The sequence below is a fragment of the Eumetopias jubatus genome, unplaced genomic scaffold (genome assembly GCF_037043125.1).
Source record: "Eumetopias jubatus isolate StellerSeaLion01/CBP00866 unplaced genomic scaffold, mEumJub1_p1.0 scaffold_3, whole genome shotgun sequence".
Classification (NCBI taxonomy): Eukaryota; Metazoa; Chordata; class Mammalia; order Carnivora; family Otariidae; genus Eumetopias; species Eumetopias jubatus.
In genome coordinates this window covers 155,608,048-155,628,590 of record NW_028274809.1, presented here as the reverse complement: position 1 = coordinate 155,628,590, position 20,543 = coordinate 155,608,048, and the positions used below count along the sequence as shown (strand labels likewise).

At 39.1% G+C, this 20,543-nt stretch overlaps 1 protein-coding gene across 1 annotated transcript in view; it reads left to right on the top strand.

Annotated features, from left to right (window-relative positions):
* The first annotated feature begins 4,865 nt into the window (after positions 1 to 4,865).
* Positions 4,866 to 20,543, top strand: part of PCDH9 (protocadherin 9) — a 915,036-nt gene continuing 899,358 nt past the window's right edge. Inside the window, exon 1 of the mRNA XM_028105534.2 lies at positions 4,866 to 7,901. Coding sequence (XP_027961335.1) covers positions 4,866 to 7,901 — 3,036 coding nt within the window. The remainder of the gene's footprint in view (positions 7,902 to 20,543) is intronic.

The window sequence follows — 20,543 nt, the reverse complement described above, 5'->3', positions numbered from 1 at the left end:
AGAAGTCATAATTGGAAATCTAATATTTTATTAAATTCACTAAGGATAAATGACTAAAATGCAGTAAAACAACATATTCCCCTACAAAAGCTAAAATTACTGTTTCCCAAATTCACAATTCTGCAGACATAACTTTTGAAATAGAGGTAGATTGTGAACAGCTCTCGTTATGCACATGTTCTACATAGTGTTTTCGGCAGAAGCCTCAAGTTATTTTTTTCCTGGAATATTAATGAGATCTTTAATCGTAGTTCTAATTCTATAGTTTATAAATTGGAATATAATAGGGCAAACAATAAGCTTCAGTTGTTCTGGCTTTAAGAGCTAAAACTGGTTTGGCTAAAGAATATCAATAATTTAGAAATGCTTAATAAACACAAAATAGGATGCACTGCACTGAAGTCAGCTCTATTTCTATATTCAGTTTCCTTCGCAAGGAATCTAGAGGTACTTCTTTTGGGGGGCTTTGACCTGTAGGTTCCATTAATTGGAGTCTCATGGTCATAAATTTAATCATGTGATGGTCTTTTTCTCTTCCCTTACCTTCATCTGTGTTCTAAGATTTCATCTATGAGCACAGGATAATAATGGGTTCTGACTACAAGTCAAGCTATCCCTTAGCAAACAGAAACAAATACGCTTGGTAATAAGGTTAAATAATTATTGCTAAGCTATGTGTTGCGATTACAACAGAACTTTGAAATGACTACAGTATGATTAGAATAAGAATGTGAGATAGCATACTTATGAAATGAACTGGAAAGTGTGCTGCTGTGTTTATTATAAATGTTTTAGGATGATGGTTCATTTATTGTAAACTAGTCCAAAGAATAAAGTAGGGGATGATTGGAACAATGCACTAGCTTTAACTTTAGATTTTGTGAATGGCAAAATAATCATCACTGGTAAGATAAAAGAATTCCTTTAATTCACATTGTATCAAGTAATTTTTTTTTATTTTTAGATACTTAAGCAGCCCTTTTTATTAAATTTGTGTATTCTAATCCTACAAAATACTATTTATGAGTTGTTAGGCTATTTAAAAACAATATCAACCTAGTGCTTGCAAGAAACCGGTTTTATATTTTATGTCTAAGGCATAGGTGTATTTTACAGTTGGCTTTTAGGCACTGCACTTTTACTGTGAATATTCACCGGACAAGTTTGAATAAAAAGGAGCTTACATTTCCATAGATGAGGGGAAATTGTAATGCCACATGAGTTGGTTTAAAAAAAAAAAAAAGGAATTATATACAAAATCTAAGTTTGGTAGGCTTAGTGGTTTTTTTTTTTTTTTTTAGTTTTAACTTAAATATCTAAAAATAAGTTGTTCCTATTTTAAAAAACGTACTAAAAAAACAAAAGCTATCCCCTAAACATGCCATCACAGTGCATAACTATGTGAAGAGCCTTAATGCTTCTACAGTCCGGTACAGAATATGGAACACGGAGGTTTAAAATAAATGCTCTTTATCCTCCGTGCAAGTTAGAACAAGTTACTCAATCATGCATTAAGACCTTCTCAGACAACCTTTATAGGTCATTGAAAAGTATTTTTTTGTGTGTTCCAAGTGAACTGTTATTAATGCCTCAAACTTAGGTATCTGGCATTGTAGGTAGAGCCCCTTACACAAATTTTCGTGGTTTACTACTTTTAAAAGATCAAAAACAGTGCTTTGGGGGCTAATATTTAGGGAACAAAGCTAATCCTTTCGGGAGTCATTCCATTTAGCTCTTGTAGGAAAATGAGAAACGTGTGAGGATATGCCACAGAACTTGTCAGAAAGGCACAGGGAAAGACAAGTATTACATGTAAAGTTGGAATCAGAAGTGCAAAAGGAAAAGAAATGTTCTACACTTCGGGGAGCAGCTGGGCGGGACTCCTTCCAGCCTTTCGCAAGCAAAGTTTGCAGTTAGGTGAGCTGGAAGCGGGTTTTGCTACAGCCGCCGCGCAACCAGGCGAGCTCGGGTTCCCAGGTTTGCGGCCACGGGGGGAGCCGAAGTGCAAGGACATCTAAGATCGGCCGCCGTGGCCCGTGCTGTCCTCCGAGATACTTCACACCGCACGCCAGACTGGCCTAGGGCTGATCAAGGGACTTCCCAGAGCCTGCTACTGTCCCTCCCCCCAACCCCCCCCCCCCCCCGCCCCGGCAGCTTCCGTCACCCTGCTTCTAGGAGGTGCTCAAATTTTAATTTTCTTTCCGGTCTTGATTAGGATTCAAATATCCTGTCCCGACCTTTCGCTGTCCGCCCTCTCTGCCCTTCTTGCCAGTGTTCCTGCCAGCAAAAGCCTCTAGTTGCAGTACTGGGCATGTTGTCTGTTTTAACGCTCTCCGGAGAGCTGTTGGCCCGGGCTCCCTCCCGAGGGGTGACTGCGTATCGTGCCTCGTACCCCGGGTTGACTCTTTCCCTTCTTTTCATTTTGGCCCCTCCATTAGTACAGACGAGTGCGAAATGTGAGCCCGGAGATGAGCCGTCTCGGCGTCCCCCGTCCGCCCATCGCGGTGCGGGAGGCTCCCCGGATCCTTGCCTGCGCTCCCCGCCAGCCTCCCTCGCCGCCCCGGGTCGTCCCACCACCGGTGCTCCGCCGTTCTCTGCCCCGCGCGGCACACAGCAACCCCCCAGCCCGGCTTGCGCGTCACGAGAGAGGCAGCCGCGCGGGCCTGGGAAGCGCCGGCGTTTCCCTCCCGGGCCGGACCCTGCTGGGCATGCTCAGTGCGCCTCCCGGAACCCGGCTCTCCCGGGGCCAGGATCAGTTCTCCGGGTTTTCGCGGCTGCCGAGGGGGCGCTGAGGAGGGGAAGCTGGGAGACAGTCAGTGCCTTGTTCCTCGCCCCCTCCCTCGCGCCCGGCTGCGGCCGCCCGCACCGCAAGATGCGGGCCAATCAGGGGCCGGGGGCGGGGCTCGGGCAGTCACGCCCTCCCTCTGGGCTTATTGAGAGTTATATCAAGAAATTCAGTTCAGAGAGGAGAGGGAGAAGGAGAGAGGGGCAGAGGAGAAGGGAGAGAGGGAGAGCATGCAAGACAGGAAGGAGCGCTTTAGAGTCTCTGAAGCACGAAAGAGATAACCGATTAGGAATTTTTCAGGCAGCTGTCATCCCGGAGAGCAGCCAGAGAATCACCATCACCCCAACTCCGACGTTTCCTACAAGAAGTTAGAGACTTAAGCAGTATTGACATCGGAGGGAAATGGTATGCTTGATGCTGTGGAAAATACCCCAGAGCTGAAGAAGTGCAACTGGATGTTGTGTGTGTGTTAAATACCAGAAGAGCCCAGACCCCGTGGGTAATAGAGACGAAATGTGGAGAGAATGACTAACGACAAATCTGTGAATTTGTTCTCTGGAGTTGCTAATTTGCCAGCCCGAAGCAACACATTTTACAAGGAGGAGACGTTTTGCTGCTTCTGATTTCTCCCCAAACTGGTGCTACCAGATGCATGGCTTTCTATGTGTTGGAACAAATCATTCTTAACTGCAGCATACCGGGAAAGGGGAAAGGTTGAGGCAACTAACGTAAGTGTAAAGTTTCGCATGTACAATTGTAAATTTTGTGTTTAGATATGTCCTCAATGTGGACGAAAGATGTTTGTAATTGGGTAGCCGGTTGGGGCAGAGCTCACCTACTAGGCTGTATCTGCATCCCTACCTGCATCACTCTGCTGGAACTAATCGCGGGCATCAGCTACCGTGCAGCCTAATGCAGATAAGATTAGAGCCTGGGAACTGACCAGTTCTGCTCAAGTAGGTAGCTGCCTGGAGGCTTGCACCCATTTAAATTGCAGTTAGGGGAGCGTCTAAGCAGAAGCCTTTTTACCTGCTGTTACTGGGTTGCAGTATTTATGTGTGGCAGATGTTACTAATATTATAACCAGGGATCAGGGTTAAGAAACTGCATTTTTTCCCTCTCTTTTATGCTCAGTAGAAAATATTGTGCTGTTACATGGAAATGTTAGCTGCGTTTGACTTACATCCCAACACTCTCTTCCACATCTAGGGTAAGGAATCCTGCTTTATACATTTTTAAAAGTTTTAGTGTGTTTCTTAATCCAAATGGGGAGAATTTGGCAATATGGAGAAATGAGAGCAAGGTCTGGGCAGGAAATTTGAAGTCTTGGTATTGTGCTTTTAGGCAATGAGGATATGTAGTGGCCGGTGACTATTGCTTCTGATGCTGCAGCAGCATGTCCGGATGCTTGTTTCCCAGTAAGATTGGGTTAGAAGGCAGTTAAAGAACTGGGAGGAAAGAAAAAGATAGTCTTTTTAGACGAAAGAGATGACTCAGTGTAGCAGAGAAGAAAACATCACATTTGACATGTGACAAAGCAATTAGCAGGAACCATAGCTAAATACTTAGCGTTTTTCACTTGCACCTAAAAAAACTAAGGGAGGTGGGTTGGAAGCCAGGAGGCGGGGAAGACAGGGGGAGGGGAAGAAGAGAACACAAGAATGCATGTTTTGAATTAAACAGTGTCCTGAAAAAACCAGTGTGGGTGAATACAGGTAAAAATAGCAGCTGTCCTTAATTCAAAAGTAGATTAATTTCATTTTCTCTGGGCAAATGCAACAAGCAGTGGATATTTAGTGTTTTCATCCACAGAGTTAACTTGCAAACAGTGGCAGAGCAAACTGCCATGTTTACTAATATGCAGTGGAAAATGTGTTGTGATATTTCATGACTGTGTGTTTTTGTTTACTGAAGTATAATATTGTCTATATGATTGTGTTGACAGTGGCTGTCTTCAAATAAGCGATGAGATGTAATGCATCCTCCAGTCCATGCACACTTCCTCTTGCAATTCGTGCATCATTCCTCAGTGGAAACCATTAAACCCTAAAATCTGGGAAAAGAAAATAAGTACATTATCATGGACCTGAGGGATTTTTACCTGTTGGCTGCTCTGATTGCCTGTTTAAGGCTGGATTCCGCAATAGCTCAAGAACTTATTTACACTATTAGAGAGGAACTGCCTGAAAATGTGCCCATAGGAAACATACCAAAGGATCTGAACATTTCTCACATCAATGCTGCCACGGGGACCAGTGCCAGCCTCGTCTACAGACTGGTTTCTAAAGCTGGGGATGCCCCTTTGGTGAAAGTATCCAGTAGCACTGGGGAAATTTTCACAACCTCCAATAGAATAGACAGAGAAAAACTCTGTGCTGGAGCCTCTTATGCTGAGGAGAATGAGTGTTTCTTTGAACTTGAGGTAGTGATCCTCCCCAATGATTTTTTCAGGCTGATCAAAATAAAAATAATTGTCAAGGATACCAATGATAATGCCCCCATGTTTCCATCTCCTGTCATCAATATTTCCATTCCAGAAAACACTTTGATCAACAGCCGCTTTCCAATTCCATCGGCAACAGATCCTGATACAGGCTTCAATGGTGTACAGCACTATGAATTGCTAAATGGGCAGAGTGTTTTTGGGCTGGATATCGTGGAAACTCCGGAGGGAGAGAAGTGGCCACAATTGATTGTTCAGCAAAACTTGGACAGAGAACAGAAAGATACCTATGTGATGAAAATCAAAGTAGAGGATGGAGGCACTCCACAGAAATCCAGCACGGCCATACTGCAGGTCACAGTAAGTGATGTAAATGACAACAGGCCAGTGTTTAAAGAGGGTCAAGTGGAGGTGCACATTCCAGAGAATGCTCCTGTAGGCACCTCTGTAATTCAGCTCCATGCCACTGATGCAGATATAGGCAGTAATGCTGAAATCCGGTACATTTTTGGTGCCCAGGTCGCCCCTGCAACCAAAAGACTCTTTGCTTTAAATAATACTACTGGGCTGATTACAGTTCAGAGGTCCTTAGATCGAGAGGAGACAGCCATTCACAAAGTGACAGTGCTGGCTAGTGATGGCAGCTCCACCCCCGCTCGAGCAACGGTTACCATCAATGTCACTGATGTCAATGATAACCCTCCTAACATAGACCTCAGGTACATCATAAGTCCCATAAATGGCACAGTGTATTTATCTGAGAAAGACCCTGTCAATACAAAGATTGCCCTAATTACAGTTTCAGATAAGGACACAGATGTGAATGGCAAAGTGATCTGTTTTATTGAAAGAGAGGTCCCATTTCATTTGAAGGCAGTGTACGACAACCAATATTTGTTAGAGACCTCCTCTTTGTTGGACTATGAGGGCACCAAAGAATTCAGCTTTAAAATTGTGGCCTCCGATTCCGGGAAGCCCAGTTTAAATCAGACTGCCCTGGTAAGGGTTAAGCTTGAGGACGAAAATGACAACCCACCAATTTTCAACCAGCCTGTAATTGAGCTGTCAGTTTCTGAAAACAACCGACGTGGGTTATACTTAACAACTATTAGTGCTACAGATGAAGACAGTGGGAAAAATGCGGACATTGTTTATCAGCTTGGGCCGAATGCCTCCTTCTTTGATCTGGACCGAAAGACAGGAGTTTTGACAGCCTCCAGAGTCTTTGACAGAGAAGAACAAGAACGATTCATTTTTACAGTAACTGCCAGGGACAATGGGACCCCTCCCCTCCAAAGCCAAGCGGCTGTGATAGTTACTGTTCTGGATGAGAATGACAATAGCCCCAAGTTTACTCATAATCATTTTCAATTTTTTGTGTCTGAGAATCTGCCAAAGTATAGTACTGTGGGGGTAATCACAGTGACAGATGCAGATGCTGGAGAGAATAAAGCTGTGACTCTTTCCATTCTAAATGACAATGATAATTTTGTGTTGGATCCCTATTCTGGAGTCATAAAGTCAAATGTCTCATTTGATAGAGAGCAGCAGAGTTCCTACACTTTTGATGTCAAAGCCACTGACGGAGGACAACCACCCCGCTCCTCTACTGCAAAAGTCACCATCAATGTCATGGACGTCAATGACAATAGCCCTGTTGTCATTTCTCCACCTTCCAACACTTCTTTCAAGTTGGTGCCCCTCTCGGCCATTCCTGGCTCTGTGGTAGCAGAAGTTTTTGCAGTGGACATTGACACTGGGATGAATGCTGAACTGAAGTATACAATTGTGAGTGGGAACAACAAAGGCTTGTTTCGGATTGATCCAGTAACAGGTAACATCACTCTGGAAGAAAAGCCGGCACCCACTGACGTGGGTTTGCACCGTCTGGTGGTCAACATAAGTGACCTGGGGTACCCGAAGTCTCTGCACACGCTTGTGCTTGTTTTTCTCTACGTTAACGACACTGCTGGGAATGCCTCCTATATCTATGACTTGATTCGCAGGACTATGGAGACCCCACTGGACAGGAACATAGGGGACAGTAGCCAACCCTATCAAAACGAAGACTATCTCACCATCATGATTGCCATTGTTGCAGGTGCCATGGTGGTCATAGTCGTGATCTTCGTCACCGTCCTGGTGCGCTGTCGCCATGCATCCCGGTTCAAAGCAGCTCAGAGGAGCAAGCAAGGTGCTGAATGGATGTCCCCAAACCAGGAGAACAAACAAAACAAGAAAAAAAAAAGGAAGAAAAGAAAGTCTCCCAAGAGCTCTCTTTTGAACTTTGTTACAATCGAAGAGTCCAAACCTGATGATGCAGTTCACGAACCTATCAATGGGACCATAAGCCTGCCGGCTGAGCTGGAGGAGCAAAGTATAGGAAGATTTGACTGGGGCCCAGCCCCTCCAACAACCTTCAAGCCTAACAGCCCTGACCTGGCCAAGCACTACAAATCGGCTTCTCCACAGCCTGCTTTTCATCTTAAACCAGACACTCCAGTTTCCGTGAAAAAGCATCATGTGATTCAGGAACTCCCTTTGGACAACACCTTTGTCGGGGGTTGTGACACCCTTTCCAAACGCTCTTCCACTAGTTCAGATCACTTCAGTGCCTCAGAGTGCAGTTCCCAAGGAGGCTTCAAGACAAAGGGCCCCTTACACACCAGACAGGTAAACGAGCACTTTTACTGGTCTATAAGTACTGCATACAAGTGCCCAGTCAACCAGTATTAACGTGCCAGTGTGTCTCTTGTTTTGGTCTAACTTTAGCTTAGTGTGAAAGAGGGAAAAAAAAACTTGACCCCTTTTCTGTTCCTCTGGGGCTCAGTCAAGAATTTTTAGAACAGCTTTGAAATTTCTGAGTTCTGAGAATTATCTAACCTCCCAGTTTCCTTCAAATGGCAAAAGATGAAAAGAGGAAATAATTCCAAAAATGTCCCAAGATAATGTTTGCTGAAGAAGAAAACCTGTCCCGATATGCCAAATTCTGCTCCTGGGGTTTCCAAATTGACTGCTTCAAGATTTCCACATTACCTTTTGATCTAAAAAGTCACCTTCAAATCCCAAGTTTTAAATGACGTTTGAAGGTCTGACCGTAATTATTTTGGAGCTGTGGTTGCTAAAGGGGTTAATTTTTTTTTAGTCTCTAAACGAGATGGTAGATTATTAAATGTACATCAGCTGTGAAGCACATGATTGTCGATAGATTGCAACGAAGCCATATAGGAAGCCTTCTCTTTGATTTCAGATGATTTTATTGTAATATAGTAAATTGGGTATTGAATAGAAAGGTTGGCAAATTGTCCATAATGGCCAAAGTACTCTTTCAAGAAAAAAAAATAGAAGGAATGCTTTCTCCCTGATATAACCAATTTATACAGAAAAGAATGAATCCATTGTAAATATTCTCCCATCTTAGTAATGCATAAGTGATCTGTCATAACTCATTTTAAACTGTGAAATATGCCATATGAAGAGGGATTAAGAGGCTGAGAAACTCATATTTCAACCAAATCCAGAATTAGTTTTTCTTAGGTCTAATAATTCCTTGTTAATAAAGATTTAAATGCAGCTCTGTCTAATTTATTTCACTGGTGCTTGTCTATTGCCATGAAATTTGAGTGTCAGTAATAGCCCTGTAGATGGCACTAGGGTATCATGTCGTTTGTGCTGGCCAGGTGCCAAGCCCGCAGTAGCAAGGAGACGGGGGGAGGGAAGGATCAAGCTGGTGCTACAGCCAAAGATACCTTTTATTTAATGACAGTTGCTCTGGAGCAGCCAGCATTTAAATTCATTTGCTTGCTCTTTTGCGATTAGTTCTCACCACACTAACTTTCTAGGATTTCGCAATCCAAGTGCTATCCTTGTTGGTATTGTTGGTTTTGAATCCACCCATGGTGATGGCCCGTCTGAATTTGTTGAAGATAAGGAACATACAGATTTCAGAAAATCAAGGAAAGCAAAATAAATTTGCAGGATAAGTACTGACAGTTGTTGATTAGTGTTTGAAAACTCAAGAGTTTTTCCTTTGTTATTTGGGGGGTGGGGTGAGATAGAATGTTTTATTGAAACTCTATTTCCCTCTTATAATCTAGTGTTTATTGCTCTGGAGTGACTTTAAGGTTTGGTGGTAATAGATATTTATAAAAATAATTTCGACAATGAATCACATAGATATTCCCAGAACAGTAGGCATAATGCCTATGATTATCCCACTATAATCTCCACTTTTTAAAAGTGAAAGATTAGATACCTAGAACATTTTAAAAGTACACATACTTAGAGCTTGAATGCACAGAAGGAAAGGAATTAAAATAAGTCCATATAGAAATTCTAGAGGAGAATATGAAGTTACTCCATAGAAGTTCAAGTTGGAAGGATGTATTTTTATGTTAACTTCCTCAGCTTCTTAAGAGAGGTTGGTGTTTTAAAATTTAGAAAATTTCCGAGCTTAGCAAAGGTTTATGAAAGTTGGTAAATAGTTAATCATGTAAAGTAATTTATGAAGCTGAATATGAAGTTGCTATTAATGAAAAGAAAGAAAATGGCTTCTTTTTAATTTACTTTTAATGTGATGGTCACTCACAATATACTGAGACTTTATGATTTGCATGATAACTTGGAAAAAAGCTAACATGAATGAAAGTTTTCACATAAATTCTGAAATTTGTTTTCCAAAGGAAGAGACTGATGTTCTTCCGACATCCTCTTTCTTTTGATGTAAACGTGGTGTGTATTAGCATTGACGTGCAGACCCACTTCTTCTGACTTCTCTGCAAGAGTTGAAACTATATGTAGTACAGTGACATAAATGTTAAGTGCATTTCAGCAAATTATGGAAAAGATACTTTGTTGAGGCTTAGTCATAAGAATATTTGTATGATGTAATCTTTAAAATAGGATGCTGACTAATTCTCTAACTGGAACTAAAGTGCATTTTAGACATTCCTTGAGACCATGTGTCACTGTGCAGTTCTCACTGTAGGCATTTTGATGTTCAGACGTAGCTATAATTCACTATTATGATAAAGAGCTATTGAAATGGCTTTGCTTATACCTTTTAGAAGTTTTCATGCTGAGAAAGAAAAATTGCAGTGTTGGAGAAAAGGAATATTGGAAGTAAGGAGAAGTGATGGTGATAGCAAGATGTACAATTTTAGTATAGAAGAGGCATATTTTCTATGAATGAAGAACACAAATTATATACTATCCTTTTAGTTTTCCTTTTTTAACTGAACCACATGAATGTTATCTGAAGATGTTCTAGTTAAGCTAAAATAAAAATTCTTTTTTTAGCTCCTTCACTTCAACTAGTGGCTTTTATACAAAATGTGCTCCTGAAGCTACATGATTTTGAAAAAGTAGGGTTTATTACAACAAAAGCTTTCAAAGGAATTAATAAACATATAATCTGTGAAGATTTTTAGGTGAGTGGGCACAGATTGCTGTTAACAGGAATACCTTTTCACTTAATAGTGCTAGGTGATGTGTGAGTAAAATTCAAGACTCCTGAGTAAAGCGTTTAAGTATCTTTAATTTGCATCATCTATACAAGGAAAACATGTCTGACTCTTACACCATGAGTTTGCTTATAGTGCACTGGTTCTTATTTTGTCTTCTATTCCCCTGCTGTTTTGCCCTGTGTGACCCTGCAGAGAACATTGGAAACCACATTCCTCATCCACTCTATTTTGCTAAGTTCTCATTTTCCTCGAATATAACAAGTCAGTCATTGGATTTTCCACAAATTATTTTGCATGAATTTTTGGAAGTATCCTTAAGCCTTCACAGATTGAGGGAAATGTCCCTTAAAAAAAAAAAAAGGCAAGGTCATGTCGATATTTATTCACAAATAAGCAGAGTTCACTATTAAGAGGATGACAACATCAATTCCAGTAGGGCTTTAAGTGATAAAGCTCATTGGTGTATTTTTCTAAAAGGAAAATATATTCTTAATGGACTTAATATAAAGACTTTTATAATGCCTGATATTAAGTTTCTAAATTTTAGGGTGTCTCAGAATCACCTGGAGGGTTTCTTAAAACATGGGTTGTTGGAGCTCTCTCCCAGAGGTTCGGATTCAGTGCCATTGGGTTGGCCCCCAGGGGCACTGAAATTTTACACTGCTGACAAGATCCTGGGCCATGATGCTGCTAGTCCAGGAACCATACTTTGAGAACCACTGCCTCAGCATGTTGGAGTCAGAAACATCAGCTCCTTTCCCTTTCAGATGATCATTTCCAGAGTACCTGCTTGTGCACAGCCCAGCTCTCCGCTCGCTTACTGACAGCCGGTTTATTGTAGCTGGAGGGGCTTTACAGAAAGCTGTTTATTGCTATTTCCCAACCCGGTTGACAGCATTTGGGGAATTAATTTTCTTGGCCCCAGTGTGCTTTTTGCAGGGTATGAATGAAAATGTTTTTGTTTTTGTTTTTGTTTAAGTGACCTATTTACATTTGACAACTTCTTCCAATAATAAAACAATCTGTGAGAGATGTAGTAGAGTTTGGTGCTGGGTCAGCAGTCATGTTTAATTTTCTAAATGAAATGCTTGTTTTAGAGTTTAAACATCCTGACTTTAACTGTTCACAATTTGAGAGTATTGGCTCATATATACATCTGTGTATATATTGAAGAAATTAGACATTGAAAATGAGTGTGCATGCTATACCCAAGTGTATACATGTACTGTGTAAAGGGAGTTGCTTCTATTCCCAGTCATTTAGAGATACTATACTACATTTATGATTACTTTTCATTTTTGAGGAATCCCACTGCAACCGCTAAAATGCTATGTCATGTAAAATGCGTGAAGCAGTCATAGAATTGCTGTTTAGGAGGGTGGAAAAAAAATGCAATTGAGAGTGAAGGGAGCAAATCTCAACTAATGTGGGGCTAGTAAAAAACTTTAAGAAACTTTACTAAATTTTGCAGTATATTGTTGACAGTTGAACACGGGTGGCATGTGGAGAAAAATTGCTCCCCCAGATGCAAACTATATTTAAAGTGTTGTCAGTGCGATTTTTATTTCTACTCCTGCCCTTTGGATAAGTGCCCTATGATCATGAAGTCAGTTATGAGGCAAAGGATACCCAGACCCCTGGATTGATTTAGGAATTTGAAGTGAGGATGGACAATCTATTCAAACTGGCTACCTTTCCTCTTGGATTTGTGAGACAAATGCTTGATTTTTTTTCAACTTCATACAGCCAAGCTATAAAATTCAAGGTGCATTTTAGTATTCATTGCTAATAACCTTAAGGAGAGTAAAAATAAAAGTTGCCACTGTATTAAGCATAGACGTGTCTTCTGATTACTGAATATGTGCTAACATCGAGAAAACAATTTCTGTAGTTAAAATATTATCTCCTAAATTTTGCAATTATTTCTATATATAGAAACACTCTAAACTGATGTTCCTTCCCTTAGTTTCAAATGATTCATCCTTATGGTGTCACAGAACCGGCTTTAGCATCATTAAAATTACCTTGCAAGTATTGCACTTGTGATAATGTGTTATATTCTTATGGTATATGCATAGTCTTATTAAATATTTTGAGCTATAATGCATCTTCTCATAATAGCACAAATTAAAATATATGTGAAATAGTAAAACAGAATTTAGATTTAATGAAAAACCTCAAACCTAAAATCACATTTCCTCAGAACTAATTGTGAATTAGTTTGACTCTTGAACTTTCATTTTTCATGTTGACATAAATGACATGTGTGTAAACCATGCCCAAAATATTAGAAATGGCCTCTTACTGAATTATTTTTCATATTACATTATCTTACATGACAGTACTGAGGTATGAAAGTGAGAGCTGTAAATTATTTTCTCAGAAGCTCTGTTTCCACAGTTTTATTTTGTTATTCAGATTTTTTGATTTCCAGTTGTTTATTTGGTTGGGGGGGAATGCAGAAATCCCCCAAACGCTAAAAACTGCAGTGGTTGTGTTGGTCTAGCAGTACCAGATTGAGTGTTTTTAGGATCGAGGGCCATGTCAACTGTACTGATCTGTTTAAGTACTTTCTCAGGTTGACTCTGTCAGAGTTGAACTCTTAGCTTGTGTATTGTTACAGACCAAAACACAACTGAGTTTGGTGGATTATTTACCACATTCACTTAAAATCCCTGCAGTAAGCATTCTCTGAATTTAGGGTAGTGTCTTCTCTGAATTTAGGATGGTGTTTTCTTGATGGAGGTCCTTTATTCAAACTAGTCTCTTGCTAATATTAACGAATCAGTTAATATCTTATATAGTCAATGTAGTTGGAAACTAAGAATTATTTAACATGGATTTTTAAATTTTGGATTTCTGGACAGCTGACTTTATGTTTAGTATTTTTTCCAGAATTTTACATACCAGGGCCCTAAAATTTGCTAGGTTTTGTTTGTTTGTTTGTTTGTTTTGTTTTTTGTTTTTTTTTTAAATACGACTCTCCAATCACAGGCCAGCTGTTAGTGAGAATTTGGGACTGCAAGTCAGCAAGGGGCTTACCCTGAAGTTTTCAGTATCTGGAGGCATAGGAGTTCAATAACTCATGTTGCTAAGGTGATACATCCTTTATAATAGTTAAGACCCCCCAAATCTGCATCAGATCACGGAGGAAAATCCAAATCTGGAAAGAAGATCTCACATGGAAAGACTCTGCTGTTTAAGATTTCGTCAGTTACTTCAGATAGCTGTTCAATCTGTCAAACATTTCATTTGGAAAGGAACACATGCTTCTTACCTTTGTTTGATACAAACCTATTGGGCTGTCAGTCATCAGAAACATAGAACAAGAAAGACATATTCCTATGATTGACATTTTGGTTTTGATTTATGTTCTTTTTTCCCTAAGCCAAGATTGATTAAAATGGAAATCCCTAAGTAAAACAACGACCCTTCCTTAACGGTAAAGAGCGATGGTGGGAACAAGCTGGGAAAACAACCCATATTTAATCTCTCCCTCACAGTTCTGTCCTCTAGGCACTTTGTATCCATCCTATAGACGAGAACGGTAGCAGAATTAGTAGAATGTTCCAAGCCATAATATGACTTCAAGGCATTCAGAACTTGAAGTCATTCATTAGGGTTGTGTTTTTACATACTTATCCATTATTTAAATGGCATGTGAAAATATTTCCCCTGATCTTTAACAGTCTGATTGATTACAGCACCATCAACACATATCACATTTAAAATGATGGACTTGGGACCACCTGTACAACTGGGGGTGGTGGAGTTTATAAGCACCATCTTTGAGGCATATTTGATTAATTCTTCCTAGTCGTTTTATGCTCATTATTCTGGAATTCCTTGAGAAAACAAGTGAAATTAACTTACCTTTTCTTAAAAGGAGCCTATGACAGCCTCACCACTCATTACTTTATACAGATTTTTAAACTATATGGGCTGCAGGGAGATGGAAATTTGGTCCATTTCACCATGTTTGTATAATATCTTATATTTTAACATTCTTCCATTGCTTGTCTTTCTATCTGACCATCTCTGCCTTTTAGTATTACACTGCTTGTGAATATCCAGTCTCTGGCCTTTTTCAGTCTGTTAGCAGTTGATTAAGAAATACTCTAATCCCTTCCAGGATATTGAGAAACTAATGGATTGCAGAGTATTTGGGTCTTTAAGCTTCCATTGTAAATGGTATGAAGAATTGTCATTGAGCTGATATTTGCATATATCTCTCCCAGTGCTAGTTACTTTGCCTCCTTTTTGTCCTCCTAATCTTCAGCTTTCATTCTAAGAATATTTATTTTGGTTGGAAATAAGCATGCCAGTGATAGAAATTTGGGATTCACCTCCAAATGAATGCCATCACAGACAGGGAAGTTCTGGCACATTTTGCATAGATCTGTATGAACACAGTGAACCCTTCATAAGCTCTTAGATTGCAGGAAATCAGTGCTGAAAATTAAGTGGGGTTTTAAAGATTTGCAAAGTAGAGAGCTTTGTATAATGCTGGTATTGCAGGTGCCTATTAAATATGAAGTAAAGGCTTTGTAATACAACTAGCTAATACATTTCCCTCCACATTAGAGTGATTTATTGCCTAGAGTATTAGTCTTGCCTATTTTTTTTTTCCAAATGTAGAAACTCTGGAAGTGTCTGAAAGAATAAAAATCCCAAACACATGCCTTAGAATAGGCAGATTTGCTTTTTGATGAATCTAAGTGATTCCAAGTGGACAGTGCAGGCCTGCTCACACTTACCTTCGGGACCTCCAATGCCCGTGATCTGGCTTGCAACTCTGCCTGAGAAGAAGCTCGCAGTTGTGTGTGTAGATTCTCCTCTAAACGTAAATCAGATTAAAACCCTAGGTATCTATGCAACTATAGCATTACCATAATGAAGAGGGCTGGCTACTAGGTGAGTGCTTTGATCCTCATAGGAACTGATACTGAAACATTTCTCAAGCTGTATTTTTGGCATTCATCTTTGCTCCATTTGTAAATAGTGTGTATTTGTAGCACAGCATCTCATTCCAGACATACGTGCATTTCAGTATATTTACCTTCATGACAGTGTTCAGTAAAATGCCTTGCAGTTCTTTAATACTTAATGTCTTTCGCCCTGTTAGATATAAATCAGAGGAAATAGCCACGCATATTTTTAAAAGATTTTTACAAATCCTATACTTTTGCCTACTAGAAAGAGCATAGAACCCATGTGCAGTCCACAGTAGGTATAGTGGACTTGCTGAGAATCATCATAGATGATTCATTTTTAAAACAAAAGAGTTTTTGTGCAAGACAATAGCAACCGCGATTCAGTGAATGAGGTTTTTTTCCTCATTAAACAAACCTCAGTATGGAGAAGGATGGAAACACAAAAGGATATATAAAATGAAACCATATCTTTTATAGGAAGAAAATGTCTTCTGCTGACAGTAGTTCCATAGTAGATCTTTTCTTTGGGGAAAAAAAAAAAAAATACTGGTGCTTTTTTGGATTCGGAGGATGCAACCAATCTGTGCCTCTGTGTGATAGTGGCTGCATGCTGAGGACTTTCAAAAACACGGCTACATAGGATTCTGCAGGAAACTTTTCGTAGAAGGGGCAAGTGACAAATGGAGACAAAATGGAGTGAGTTCTGAGTTGTGAGTTGATGTCCTCCTGTGTCATATATTCATGTCATTGAACCAATTTTCACATTGGAAGCCTAGAATCACAATAGCCTTCCTTCTGTCTGTCAGCTGTGAACACACCTGTACTGGCGACTTTTCTTTGCTCCGTTTCTTGTCATTCACTAGGTGGATTATATTCACTTATGTTCCTTGATATACATCTGTTTTCTTAAGTTTCTAGATAGATTTTAAAATGATGCAGAATTATTTCTACATGTCTATTCTGCACGTCTGTATATTTTGCTTAAGAACATCCATAAAGTATCAACACACCCACAACATGTCCTTTCTTCCTAGAAATAGAAAATCTCTCCAGTTTTCCTTTGCGATTTTTTAAATCGAGTTTTTCTTACTGATAAACACCTTCAAGGTGAAGAAATAATGTTAAATTTAACTGTATGGATTAATGTTTCAATGCATTCCCAATCTTCAAATTTCCAACATAAAAAAGATGTTAGAATCTTTATAAAAATAAATTCTCTTTTTGCTGCAGAATTGAGATGAGTATCAAAATTACATTAAGTTGTAGTAAAAACAGACACAGTCTTTAGGATATTTTAGTTTGACGTGAGCTTATTCTTAGTCTTGACAGCAAAATCTTCTGCCAAGCAGTGACGGCAAAATATGTTGAATTCATTGATTGATTTTTAAACATGGTAATAAGTAAGCAAAAGCATTTTGACACCTCAAATCTCTGTTTTAGACAATTAAATTCTGCTTTCGCTAAGGTTATTGACTTCTGGTTGATACTGGAAGCAACACTCCTCAGGGTTTAAACTATTCCTGTAGGACCATCTGTTATTGGCAAGGCTGTGCATCCTCTCCAGCCAATGCAGTATCAACCCCAGGCATATATTCAGGATTGTTCAAAACACAGCCCTGGTTCCTCATGATCCCTCGGTCTCCAGTGGTAACTCAGTTAAGTCAAATACTGGTATATTGTAATTGAAGGCTTAATAATGAAGGTGACTGTAAGACAGTTCCTTAAAGTAAGAGGCTGTATCTTAGTTACCTTTGTATTTCCAAGACCAAATCTACAACAATGCCTAAGAGTGAACTTTGTAAGCATTCTGCAAATGTTGACCTAAGTGGAGAGATAAGCTGATATTGGAATCAGACTTTATATATGTATAACAGTTCCATTGATTGAATCCCCATAACCGTATAAAGAAGACTTTCCATTCTTACTCAGCTAATGTAGAAACTGGGATTCAGAAAATATTTTTTTTTCAAGTCACATGGCTGAAGTCAATGGCTTTTATTTCCAGTCTAGAACCCTACCTTTACACTGGTATTTCTTCCGCATGTGTGGCCTACTTTTACTTGTAAAACACTATTTTTAGGCTAGATATAAGTTTGAAACATTTTCCTCATTAGGGACATATTTTTGTTGGAAAGGATTGCAACACATTTATAGATTTAAAAAATATATATATTACGAGGCAACTCAGTGCACCCAAAATTGTTCTTCACAAGTTACCTCCCAGTAAACTAACTTTAGATTGCATTAAAATGTGGTAAGCCTATGACGCACAAAAGCTCATCTGTATCCATTGTTGCTGTGACAGAGGCCAAAGTGAATAAAGTACATAAGGAGAGAGTGAATGGTTGGTTTCAGCTGCTGTCCATATTTTCCTCTATACCATCTGCGGCCTGATGAGAAAAGCTCTAATTTAAAGAATTTTTTGTGGCTGAGGGGTCGCCATGCGACTCCAATCTAAGAAATTATGGTCTCCTTGGCACCCCTCCGTTCATATTTCTGGAGGTCTAACTTAACCTACAGTCGTATAGATGAGCTAGAATAGACCATCTTAGACTCTGCATTTTACCATTTTGATTTTTTAACAGTGAAGTACAGTTAACACCTTTATATCATTTATCAGTGTCTTGACTCAGTGGTTTCTGCATGTAGATCAGAGAGAAGCAGAAATTTAGAAAACTGCCAAACTGCTGATTCTGATGGACATAAATATTCTCCTGTCACATAATCAGATATCTCTGGTTTCCCTCTTCTCCCTCATTTCTTCCACACCACTATGTCTGCCCATCATAATACCTTTATATATACCTTTATATAATAACTTTATATATATATTTATATATATATGGATGTAATGGGAAAAGAAAAGATGAACTAAATAAACAGGATCAGATTCCTTTTTTTTTAAAGATTTTATTTAGTATCCACTATAGGAAATGTAACATGGTTTAGAGAGAGAGAGAGAGAGAGAGAGAGCACATGAGCAGGGGGAGGGGCAGAGGGAGAAAGAATCTGAAGCAGACTCAGCACTGAGTGGGGAGCCCAACAGGGGGCTAGATCCCCCACTGTGAGATCATGACCTGAGCCAAAACCAAGAGTTAGAAGCTTAACCAACAGACCCACCCAGGGGCCCCAGATTCCTTTTCTTCTAAGCCTCCTCATCAAAAAATTTTATTTAAACCTTTAAATACTTAGATTATTGAGTGATTACCTCTAAACATAATGATCAATAGATTTACTTTGTTACCTGCTTGATAAGGATGGGTGTTTTAGAGGTAAAAAAAGAAAGTTTTTACATTAAAATTCCCTTAATAGATTTTTGAGTCAACCAGACATCACCCTAGAATCACGTATGAATTCTATAAAAAGAAGCAAAATAATAATTGAATAGTGACTAGAGCAGTGTCTAGCTACTATATTAATTTTAGAGAGATAAATTTGGTGTCTAAAAGAACTCATAGGATAGTTTTTCAAGACTCAAATGGGCCTTTGAGACTATTTGGCCTATTTAATTCTTTTTCCAGGTGAAAAAAAACGAAGAAATTTGATATTTGGAGTAGGAAAAATAACACCATGAACTGCTACTAAAACTATGACATGGGGCACACCATTTAAATGTACCAGTCCTAGCTTTCTTTGTGTGTAAAATGAATGTAATCATGCCTAATCCATAAGGTTATCATGAGATGAAGACATGGAGCCCTATAAATGTCTGGCCCATGGTAGGCAGACACTCAAACAAAACAAAACAAAACAACCCAAAACAAAACCTACCTACTGTTTTCTTTTTTCTGTCCAGGGACGCCAGCTTGCCACTGACAGAGGTGCCGGTTTCACTTAATGCATGTTCTCTTAGTTTTTTTTTCTTGGTGGTTTTTCGGAATCTGAGTTTTATATCTTTTTAATAAGCAAGTTATCTCTGTTAATCTGCCTTTGGCTTAAAACTTTTTTTGGGGGGTGGTTATTTAGGATTTCTGAAAAGTTGACCTTGTAACAGCATCAGAATAGTGCCAACAGGATCTTATGTTTTCTTTTGATCTAGTCCCTGTTGTTTCACATTTATATAATTGCTTCTTCTTTCATTTTGAGTATTTCACCATTTTCATTCGCATGTTGTATTTAAAACTATTCTGCTTTTAGCATTTGTTATTAATTTACTTCCCTGTTGATTACCCATAGGAACTCCACCCGTCTGGGGATTTTCACCTTTTACATCACTCCTATTACAAAACAACATATAAGAGAGTGAATCCGTTTCACAGTCAGTACTTAACACAGCTGGAGCCATTCGAAACCTGCTGGTTTTTGCTTCCAATTATTCCATAGACTAGAAAGCATCTCTGTTGAAGTAATGACATCCATGGTGTAATCAAACTAGTTAAAATGCCTTGGAGTATATGGATCATATTTCTGGGTTCATCATATGTAAGCCAGAAACATAATAACCAATAGGTTTTTTTTCTATCTTTTTTATTTTTAAGTAATATATATTCATTTATAAGTAGATTTTTAATATCTGAATATGCAAGTTTATAATGCTTGAATATGTGGGTGACGTAATAACATAAACGGGATCCAACAAGTAAAAATATAACACAATACGATAGTATCTGAAAAATATCTTTTCTTAATTTCCTGGGGTCAAAATCATTACCTTATGTTAGACTAGCTGAAATCATCAAGATAAAGTTATTGATTTGGATTTGGAGAAGAATGTAGTGGGGATTTGTTACTAATTCAATTAACTTTATCAACTAAGTAAGTAGATTTGACCAATTTTTAGTTGGCTTCATTGTGACTTGAATTGTAGAAATTAAATTTTTAACTTCTTACTGACCTTTACTACCTTCTCAGTGTGATAAAATTGCTTTTGTATTGACCTTTTGGTTTAGTTCTAATTTTATATATAGACAGTGGCT